At 30.7% G+C, this 12,236-nt stretch overlaps 1 protein-coding gene across 1 annotated transcript in view; it reads left to right on the top strand.

Annotated features, from left to right (window-relative positions):
• Positions 1-12,236, top strand: part of LOC122272131 (uncharacterized) — a 59,178-nt gene that overhangs the window by 19,881 nt on the left and 27,061 nt on the right. The window contains exons 11-13 of the mRNA XM_087162907.1: positions 1,402-1,443; positions 3,122-3,229; positions 8,920-9,048. Of these exons, the coding sequence (XP_087019033.1) occupies positions 1,402-1,443; positions 3,122-3,229; positions 8,920-9,048 (279 nt within the window). The remainder of the gene's footprint in view (positions 1-1,401; positions 1,444-3,121; positions 3,230-8,919; positions 9,049-12,236) is intronic.

The following is a 12,236-nucleotide window of genomic DNA, read 5'->3' as shown; positions in this document are numbered from 1 at the left end:
GCCACAATTAGGACACAATTAATAAACAATAATTCCATTTTATAATTATAATTATTGACCTTCTCGGTTAATTTTGCATAGCTGTTAAAAGGAAGGATTGAATCCCCCTATCTTGAAAATCACTCAAAAATTCATTTAGATTGCTTGCTAACCTTTGTAAAATGGAAATGAGAGAAAAATGGAAGTTTTCTCATTATCTTAGCATTAGCCATTATGTTACATCAAATTATAGAATTATATATTATATGATATATATTATAGAATTATACACTTATATATTTCAAATAAAGCATAAGTGGTGTTTTCTAACTTAGAACTCTATTTAATAAAAAAAGAGTTTATTTCACTTTTAGAAATATTGAATTTTTTTCGTAATGTTAGATAAGCTAAATGATCAACGTGAATGCGGTAGCCTATGTAGACTACGTTACCAAATTAGTATTCCTAAAGTCCAATTACGTCACCTAATTAGTATTCCTAAAGTTACCTGAAATTACATGCTTATTTTATTTATAGTTACACATTTGAAGGCACTTTAATAACTAAATACTAATTTAAAATCAACGGTAATTGAATTTAAAAAAAAACTGGTGTACTAAAAAGGAAATTAACTGGAATAATGGTATTGTCTTTTGTTTTTGGGAACTGCAAAAAAATCATCATAAATTTTTTTAAGCGTTTGTGTAGGATAATCTTAAAAAAAATTGCGTCAAAATGATTTTGTTTCTCGAGAATTGTAAAAAAAAATTCTTTAAAAACAATATTTTTTTAAGTAATATTATAAAAAATTTACAGTGAAGAGGACAATATTCAGTCTCACGCGTTTGTGTATATTTTGCATATCTGCTAATGAAATTTGATTTAATAAGATACTACCGGTATCATGTCATTATATGGTGTTTTAATAGGTATCAAATATATTTTTAATGGTGCTTAATTTCAGTACCAGGGCTCTTAAAATGAGTGCTGTGTTAATAGGTTTTTTCCCGGTTTTCCGAAAAGGGAAATAAACCGGAAATTTCTTTTTGACTGTGACAATCATGGATTGGCATTGAGCTATACCATCATTTCAAATAAATATAGATAATTTTCATTTTAATGAGAAAAAAATTCTAAAAACATGTTTTGCATAATATAAATAATATAATATTGTAAAGCCATTCTGGAAGAACTAGAAATAATAATAAATTTTAAAAAATTGGAATTATTGTGTCACAAACCTCTTAAAATTTGTATATGTATTAGTACGATCGAGTTGATATTTTATTGTCATCATTAACTTCGACTTCGTTGAATAGGTTATAAATAGTACTCGCCAAATATTCCGAATTCCGACATAGAATAAAAAAATTAAACATTTTAAACGAGAGAAACTGAATATTTGTCAAATTTCTGTTTCAGATGAGGAATTGGCATCAACAATGCGAAATAGGTACCTCATAGGTGAGTTTACGAAACTCTCAGCTTCAAACTTTTGTATCAGCTTAATTGCTAAATAAAGTTACCTTGTATGTAAGCGGAGAAGTAACGTTTTTAAACTTGGGAGATCGCCACTTCCATGCGCTTGCAAAATTAGAAAATTGCATTCGCCGTTCTTTACGCATTGCTTATTTGGTCACTACGTTGAGTAGCATTGCATGAGACGTGGTATTTTCTTTCAACAACATGGTACTTATAACAGTTTCATATCCTTTATTTTTTAAGACATTTAAAATGTATAAAAACCAAAGAAAAAGGTTAAAAATTTAAAAAAATCATTGTAACAAAGTAATTATGGTAACCGCCGTTGAGCAGGTGACTCAGTTTTGAGTTTACGATTACCAACATTCAACTCCGTAGCCTTGTAATTTAACCCGATATTGAAAACAAGGGATCTCGTGGATGAAGTATTGAGAGAAATTTGCCTTCACCAAAGGCAACTGGTGTAACTACCACTATAAATATTGAATACCAATTCACTAGTATATAAGACGTGTTAACTTGATACCAAGTGGAAGTACCTTTTGATAGATGATGCACCACGGCTCTACAAATTGGTTGTAATGAAAATAAATAAAATTTCTGATCTCACATTGTTTGTTAACTTTGAAGTTCTACACACTGCAATTCAGTGCTAAAATCGTTACCTGTAGCTGCAATTTTGTTGCAGCGAATTTGACTGCAAATTAACAATTATGACACAACAGTGACAAATTAAAAAAAAAATTCAAAGATAACAAAGCAAGCAAAGTTTTTTGAGTTGCACTAATGCGCATTTAATTTTCACAAATCAAACAAACAAGAAACAATAATGAAAATTAATAAATAATTTGTTGTTCATAAATAAATAATTTCGAGAAAAGGGTGAGATTAATTATCATATGAATGACATTTTACGGCTAGGCTTGCGAAGTTAAGTACCCTGCAAGTTTACCACATTTAGGCATTAATCGCTTCATTTAAATATTTATATCGTTGTCACCAAATTATTTTCTTAAAAATAAATAATTTTAATTTTCCTCAGCTTCTACGAAATAAAAAAGGATTGAAGCTTTAGATTTCACAATATGTAGATTAGTTTGATAAAAAACAATTTATGGCTAGTAAATCAAAAAATTTTCGCCTATAATTAAATAATGAAAAATAATAATTATTAAAAATTATTTTTCGATTGAAATTTTTTTTGGGGGAAAAAACGATTTTCATCAGTGGATGCAATTGTTTTTCAAATTGCTCATTTAGTTTAAAATATATGACCAAAAACGCCATAAATGAAATTAACATTAAGAAGCCGAAATTTTTCTCCCTCTCTCCTGATTTAAAAGCTTGGTCCAGATTGCGGCTACCCCCTATATTTTAAAGATTAAGAGTTTCGTAACTTAATTATTAATTAGCACTAAAACACTAGTTTATATTAGGATAGTCCCAGGAACCATTAAAATTGTCACTTAGTACGTGAAAATCCGATAATTAGAACGAAAGTCTTTCAGAGTGACGACACCTTTTATATTTTTATTTGACCACAGCACTTGCAGCTTATGTTTCACAGTTAATAAAACTTAATATCTTAAATTATTAATTTTTCTTAGTAATTTTCTCTTTTGTTTCATTCTTTATTGTATATAATATTTCATTATTTCAGAAAAAACTTTAAAGGAGATTGATTTAGTTGTAAATAAGCTAAAAAATCTGAAAGAAGATTCTAGATTAAAAAAAATCAAAGTTGTCATAAACGCAGCTAAAGAACCAGGTAAATATTACTCACCTTTTCAGTTACTTTAAAACAAGAGAAATTCAATTTAGACAGGGATTCCAAAAGGATGTATGAAGTGTGGTCTTTACAAAACACCCTGCGCAGTGAAATAAAAGGAAGGGCTTGTTTATGGATAGGATTTATGAGATGTTTTCCTTCATTTTCCTAGAGTGCTCGAAATATTTTCAGAGAGTAAATGGAACCCTGGTTCATTAGGGGTTTTTAAAGTACTAACAATAATAGTACTTAATTTTTTCAGTAAAGCAGCGTTTCTTTTTTGAATTTTTTTTTTTGACATGATAAAAAACAAAATCTGTCAAGAAGCACAATGCATAGGTTTTTTTTTTATTTAAATAGAAAATTCTAACTTAATAATCAAAGTATATCTAATATCATACAGTTATCTGTAACAAGCTAGATTGTCGTGTTATATTTATAAAAAAATATTTACTTCGCATTTAAAGCAACAACGTGAATAAGAAAAAACAAATAATTAAGCAAAAAACACAGGCTATAGTTCTCATTTATAAAAACTAAAAACTAACTATAACAAGCTATTAAAAATTAAACAATTTAATTGCAACCTGTTTGCTTTCTTTTCCCTAGTAGATTTTATAAGATTTAAAATTTATCTAAATTAATGTTCAGCAAACAGGATTCATTCAGGCTTATTTTATAAGTTTTCTAATTCATTTCACAATCTTTAAAATTAATGTGAAAAAATATTTATAAAGAAACGGTTTTCAGTCAGAATTATTTTTTTAGCAAATTCCTAGTTGATTTTATTTGATACAATTTACCATGTTGATGCAATTAACAATACTAAAATAATTCCGATTTTTATATTTCGTCCTTTTGAAGGGCTTTTAGGTGATTAAATTAAGAAAAGTATGTTTTTAGTAGTTCATCCCATTCAGAATGATTTTGCATGATGTTGTTGCTCGATGACAACTTATGATCGTATAAATTTACCACAATCACGTGATTTTCTTCGGTACTTATCCCTTTTTAAGGAACCGTTAATAGTCTATTTACAAAAGTTTCCAGTATTGATGTTGTTTTAATATGTATAAAATAACGAATACTAATTTTGTATGACACATATTTTGTATATTTTTGACATTACATTGCTCATACATTTGTACATTTGATACTTTTGACTACACCTATTACTGTAATACCAGTAGTGCCTATTGCAAAAATTAATTAAGCATCATTGTCGTCCATAATAATATGAAGTTGTTTAACATGTCTCCTAAGCGAATTAGTAACATTCCTCTGTTAATTTTTCTTTACTTAGAACATATAGATTAGTTTTTTTTAAATTTCGGTTAGTACTCATTGCAAAATTAAATCATCTGCGTCGACGATAGTTAGGCGATTTTTCGAGTTTCTGCTTAGTAATACACATATTTTTTATTTCAATTGGGTGCTTGCAATTCAAGAAGAAGTGAAGTGATTATACCTAACCATGTGATTTAAATCAAATTTAATTGGGCATACTATAGCCTACGTCACAGATCGTGTTATTCCTACTAAATTTAACTAGTAAACAGAATTTTCTGTGAACCTGATTTCTAGCAACAAGTAAAAGCATCAAACGAAGTGTCTTGTTATAAGTCGCTACTCGCCAGGTTGGAATTGTATTAGTCTAGTTCCTTTGGAAATAATTTATATTGTTGTTTTACCGAAGTTTATGAATTTAGTAAGCATATTTAAAACTCAGTTTATTAACTAAACTAAAAGGTAAATGTTATTCCTAGTAAGTAGAAGTAGTTGTGCTTTTTTCATATTATACCCAATTGAGTACCTACAAGCAACGTCACGTGTTTGTGTCGAATCTGATTGGCGTCTGAATCGACAAATGCCACGATTTACCTACGATGACGTCACTTTCAAGTATCCATCCAATTGGGTATACTATAGCCTACGTCACAGGTCGTGTTATTCCTACTAAATTTAACCCATGAACGGCATTTTCTGCGAGCCTAACTTCAAGCCACAAATAAACAAGCGAAGTGTTTGATCGTTTAAATAGCTGCTCGCCAGATTTTATTGCATTATAAAGAAAAGTAATTGATATTCCATTTTTGATTAATAATTGATTTATGTGGATAGTGGCATAGAATTTAGCATTGCGTCATGGTAAATGTTATTCCTACTAAGTGGAAGTAGTTCTGTTTTTTTTATATTATACCCAATTATTATTGATTTTAAGTAACTTATATTTACACTAGCTGTACCCTGCGTGCGTTGCAACGCTTTCAGTTTGAATTTAAATTTTGTATTTAAGTGTGTAAATGAGATTTGTGGATTTGTGATAATGATTTGAATAGAGAATTTTATTTAATGGTGAAAAAACCAGTGATAGTCTCAACAGTTAATTCTCCAGGATATCGTTAGTGCATTTTCAAACAGACATGTATGGTGATGCACACCGACCATGAAACATATTTTGGATGATGATCTGAAATAATTCTGGATCAATGGCGTCATGAATATTTCTGCTGATATGAGCTGACCAATTTGTCCTGGTTTGAGTTTTTCAATAAGCCATGTCATGTGGCAATTCTCTTTTTCTGCCGTTCAATAAAATGCATCAAACACCGTGTCTCTCTAAAAACATGACTTTTCGCAATAAAACCAAGTTTAGAGCTTAATATTTGTTTTAAATCACGTGTGATAATGTATCATGAAGATCCGATGATGTTTGCCTAAGTTACTAAAGCTCTTTAATTTTAGCTCAAGCAGGATTGCATGTGAATGTAATAAATAACTCTAGCTGTCCATATGCGCACCGATACTTGTAGCAGCACCGAATGAAGTCATTTGGAAACACGAATGTACTGACCTATATTCGCCAAGAAAAGTTTCTATTGATTTGCTTGACCCGATAACAACGTTGATAATGGCTCGGCTGGCGACGTTAAATCTGGTAGTTACACTTTGCCTCCAGAACAGCAAATTCCAGCTGTTTCATTCTTAAATTTGAGAGCACTACAAAACATACATAATTGATCCATTTTTCCGATGATGACGCTTGGGTGAAAGACTATAGTTGGTTGTCGGATCATAGTGAAATGCACTGAGATTCAAATCAGAGTATTGGCAGCGTCTGAATAGCGAAGTGCGTTCTTGATTGATTTTTATTCTTGCATCCCGTTGCTCTGATGTTTCCGACGAACGGGCTTGATAAGTGCGTAGTTGATTTGTTAACAGTCTTCTTTCCCGTTGCTCTGATGTTTCCAAGGAACAGGCTTGAGTAGTGCGTAGTTGATTTGTTAACAGTCTTTTTTCCTGTTTCTTAGACGTTTCTAAGGAACGGGCTAAAGCATTGTGTTCTCGATTAGTTTCAAGTCTTTCTTCCCGTTGCTCCGATTTTTCTGAAACACGGTTAGTTCTCTTCTTGCGTGCTTGAGATGTTGATCGACTAAGAGCGATTCGTTTAGGTGGCATATTTTTGCAAATATTCTCTTTCAAACAAAAAGAAATGTAGAAGTTGACAGTGGTTGCGAATTTGCTAATTCGAAAATTCACGTACTTATTTTAAATAATAAAAAAGCAATAAAAATGAAATAAATTAAATAAGAAATATAATAATGATAAAATTTAAAACAAAAATCTATTTTTGGTAAAAATATACTTGTGGGTGCCCCTTGACGAAATTGGTAACTTATGTTTATCACCATTCCTGTTTGCGCGGAACACCGCGGTAACAGGAATGGCTGCCAAAACATAATGATATTTTAATAATACATTGGAAAATTTCAGCAAGACATCGGCCAAAACTTTATAAAATTGCAATGAACCCAATGTAAGCAAAATTAATAAACCCAATAAAATGCATTTTGAATCGAAATTAAAATTAATGGAGTAAGCACAGAAAGAAAAGGAAAAAAAAACATCTCACTTATTCATTAAGCTTGAATTTCCTCAGTTTTAGGTGCACAGAATTCTCTAACAGCAGTTAGATACTGTCTAAATTTATCATGAATAGAATCTGTGTTCCTCCATCGCCACATAAAATACGAATACGGCGAAATACGAATTGAAAATGGCGTCTGTGGTATCGGAATGGCGGTGACATTTTTTTCTAAAGTCCTTTTTTATGACTGCCCACATACCTTCGATCCTATTGATCAGAAGCAAAAGTAACCTAACCAGCCGGTATCCAACATAGAACTAACGGACTTCTGAAATTACATATACCGTTGAACATTTAAAAATAACGCTGAAATTTAAACGAATCAGAATCACGATTGGGATTCAACATCGGCCAGCTTGGAGATCAACCGCTATCACAACTTGATGAGAGTCAAGGGGCACCCTCAAATATAGTCTACTCCTATTTTTTAAATGAAATAATTAAAATGAATGTGAATTCGCAAACTTTGTAATAATAAACAATCTAATAGTTTTCAAATGACAACTGTCAGCAATGAAAAATTGCATACTGAATTGAGCTAAAATTGCATACTAAATATAAATAATTATTAAAAGCGTGCAAGATGAATAAAATTTGCTTTTGCCTTGATTTTTATTAAACAGTTTTCACAATACTAAATCCGTGATACGACCAATAATTACGAAACTTATTCTCGTTGATTTTACGTGCTTGTGCTCACCTGAAATAAAGAACCGAATTATGATTAAATATTAAAGTATATGTAATTTACTTTTCTAAAAGAATAGAGCTATAAGATAGAAAATATCACTGTTGTTATCTTCAAGATATTTGAAAACTGATTCGTGTACAGCAAAATTTAAAACAATGGCTAACTTTTAACCAATCAGAAAATTCCATTTCGATTTTCGCTGATACCGCTGGAACGGTTTGTGGCAGAATGTTCTATTGTGAATCTAAACCATTCTCGAATCCTTCTGAAGGTACACAGAAAATTTCATTTAAATCAGTCCAGCCGTTTAGGAGGAGTTCAGTGACATACACACGAACAGTCGAAATATATATATAAAGATATTCACGTTTTAAAAGCATAACTATAAAAAAAATAATAAACGCGTGATTCCACGTAACATTTGAAACAATAATTTGTTCACGTAATCCATTAATGGCATCATGTTCATGCTAATCATTTAGTTTATCTGACATAATGAATAAAAAATAATTATATAATAATGAACTAGCAAAAAATCTTTTTTTCAATGCGAGCTGTAAGCCAGCAGACATCACTGATGTAATCTTTAAAATATCTAAAACAAAGAAAATCGTCTGCAGCTTCGTTTTTATCAATGGCGAGTTCTAAGTCAACTGAGAAATTCCATTTTTCCTTTGGCTCTGCCGAACGAATTTATTTAACATTACCAACGAAATTTTGGATTAGGAGCTAAATTGTCCTCTTACAGCCGATGTCCAAATTTCAGAATGGTAGAGCAAATGGTGCAGTTATAAGAAGCGCGTACACGCAGACAAACTATTCATATTATCATTACAGATAAATGTAACAATTTACTATTTAAATTCCACTTCTACATCTTAAAATTTGAAACGAAAATTTCTATCACTGTCAATAATAAAAAGGAGTAAAGATTTTAAGTAAAAGGAAGAGGGAACAAATTGAGAGTATAACATAAGCCAAAAAACAGCCAAAAGAAATTTACCTTATTAATTACTTACTTTATTACTTACTATTTAAATTACAAACTCTTTTGTATGAATATTTTAATAGGTGCTGGAGGATTAGCAGCAGAACGGGATGTTTCTTCAGAAAATGGTGACTTTCCGAAAAGACTAGGATTTTCAGGAAGTAGTAGTTTTTCAGGAGGTGCTGGTTTTGCAGAAATGGGAGAAAACGGAGGTGAATAAGATAAACATCATATTTTTAATAGCATATTCCTATTATATTTTTTTTATATTATTCTTCGAATCGTATCATCTCTCTCTCTCTCTCTCTCTTTATATATATATATATATATATATATATATATATATATATATATATATATATATATATATATATATATATATATATATATATATATATATATATATATATATATATATATATATATATATATATATTGATATACCGAAGAGCCATTACATTATGACCACCCTCCATCTATAACAATGGACTCACACAGGTTTTTATGGTTTCTCGCCCAGGAACAATGCTTTCATGGGGCACATTAGGACCCATAATCCTCATAGAACAATCCGGGACGTCTGTAAGCTACTTGAACATAGATGCTGACCAGGTTTACCCATTCATAGCAACAGTTTTTCCTGCGGGGTGTTTACCAACAGGATAATGCACCATGTCATAAGGATCGAATCGTCATGGATTGGCTCGAGGAACATTCCAGTGACTTTCAAGTCATGTCTTGGCCCCCAAATTCATCTGACCTTAATCCAATAGAGCATTTGTGGTCCTACTTGGAAAATCAAATTCGTGCTGCCACGCTACCCCCTTGCAATGTGAGGGAATTGCAGGACCAAATAGTGAGCGCTTGGTACCAGATACCTCAGACTACCTATAAGCACCTTGTGGAATCAATGCCACGGCGGGTGCTAGCAGTTTTGAGGGCAGAAGGTGGTCCTGCATGTTATTAGCATTGTGGTCATAATATAATGGCTCTTCGGTGTATATATATATATATATATATATATATATATATATATATATATATATATATATATATATATATATATATATATATATATATAAATATGCAATTGTCCTCATACTTTAATAGAATCATATTTGAACTTGTTGTTAATACGCTACGGTACAACTTTATCAACTTAGTCGTAACCATTCTCACGATTGACTTTACGATTGACTTTTAGTATTCAATTTAATTCTATCTTATTCCATCAATTTAATTCTATACAATTAAGTATAAGAACCACCTTAATAAAAAGTGAACATTTATGATTAAATCAGGAAACCAGTTGATGTAGAAGCAGCACCATTCAATGTTATACAGGAAGATATGTAAGGTCTCCAGTTCGAAAAAAAATAAATGAACCATCCTGAATAACTTTTGATCTAATGATCGGATTTTCACGTTCTAAGGCTCAATCTTAATGGTTTGAAGGGTTGACTTCAAACATGCTAATTAATTACTGCAGAAAATATTTTAGGTTTACAAATCTTACGCACAAAAACGTACTTTCTTTGAATATATTTCGTTCAACATACATACCATTTTTTAATGCGGATTCAAATTCCTGATCCCCAAGGGGGTAACCGCAATCAAAGAATAAAATGGGCCCAACAGTTTGGCGAGGAAGTTAGTCCGAAGTTTGAACCCTATAATGCTAATTTTATTCTTTGCTTATTTAGCCATATCTCGAGAACTTTTTAATCGAATTGGAAAAATTTTTGCACGCAATTTCAAAATTCTTTATCCAAAAATAATTCCAGGCAAACAATAACTTTCTAAAAATATTTATTATTTTAATTAATATTAATCAAAATCATTTTGAATTGAAAGGTTTTCAATTCATTACATCATTTCAAAGAATACAATTTTACACGGCATAAAAACAGAATATGAGCGAAATCGGTCGATCAGTTAATAAGAAATCGAATTTTAAAAACACTACTTTATAGAAAGAAGTTTTAAGCTTCAATTTTTAATACTTTGCTTAGGGTATTATTTATAATACAATAAAGTATTTCAATCAGAAACGGAAGTTAAATAAAATTTTGTTAAAACTAGTTATATATTATCTTTTGTTACTACTTTAAATGTTATAAAAACTACAGCTGCTGGGCTATTCCACGGTAACTTACGTTACATTCACATAAACTTTATTGCATTGAGAACTTAGAAGCAAACAAATAATATGAATACACATATAAAAATAAAGTGATTTCTTAAAATTGCAATCAAAACCAAAAGGAATCTAATTAAAATAATTATTATTTTTCAATTTAAACAGTGTAAAAGCCTAAAATTAGTGTGGTAACTTACGTTACCGAAAAAGGAATGGCATAAATTTGCAATATACTTGAAGGCAAAATTCTGTTCTTATACAAAAGTTTCATGATTAAGATTATATGTATCATTTTTCTGACATGTTTAAATATTTTTTATGCCTAGATTTAAGATTTTATTTCAAAAGTTAAATTAAATATAATTTTTTAAGTGGGTAACTTACGTTACAGTAACTTACGTTACGAAATTCCCTTTGTATCAAACTTTTATCAAATAATGTACAAATGCAAATTAAGTTATTTAAACAGTATAGTGCAAGCGAGAAAAAGTGTATATAAAGTAAATTCAGATACTTTTGATTCACACATAACTGCAAACTTATTAAGTCCTCTGTTATTAACTAGTACAGGGGGCTCAATTCTTTTCACCATGCTTTCTTTCTGGTAGAATATTTCATCTCTTTTTTCTGGCCATTTACAATAGATTCCCACAGCAGCCATTACATTGACTTTAAATTCTTGCTCTGCAACAGACATTACCACACCAGGATATAACATGTCCTCCTATCTAACCATATATCAACCCCCAGCATTTATCTTGAATTCATCATTTTCTTTTTCAACATCTTTCACTAAAAAAACTCCTCTGGTATGCCTTCTTGTACTGTTAAATGGTGGATCTGCTTAATGTTTTCAATCTGTGGAGATTTTGAGAATAGACTAGACACTCCACTCATCTGTTCTAGAGACTCGCACTCAGCTGTTTTTTCTAAACATAAAATAAATTTCTAAAGAATTTCGTAAGATGAACATTATAAATTTTGCTGAAGGCTTCCTTAGTCAATCCGAACTTTTCATGATGCTTACAAACACAAACATTGCCTGGAAGTTTGCTACTAAGCAAGACATGCTTTGGACGGAGCTCAAAGAATTTAGTTTTTCCAATTTTGCATTCTGGATTTTCTTCCATAAAAATTTGGTGCATTTCTCGAACTGAATGATGAAGATGCCCTGCTTGTACTTTCTTTTTGCTACCATTAGCATCTCTAATTATAACTACATCCTTAACTCCCGGTGCCTGTCGAAAGATTTCGCTCAAC

The sequence above is a fragment of the Parasteatoda tepidariorum genome, chromosome 5, assembly GCF_982258835.1.
Source record: "Parasteatoda tepidariorum strain Cologne lab strain chromosome 5, Ptep-v5.0, whole genome shotgun sequence".
Taxonomy (NCBI): domain Eukaryota; kingdom Metazoa; phylum Arthropoda; class Arachnida; order Araneae; family Theridiidae; genus Parasteatoda; species Parasteatoda tepidariorum.
Note: the sequence above shows the minus strand (reverse complement) of the source record. Positions and strands in the feature narration are given on the sequence as shown.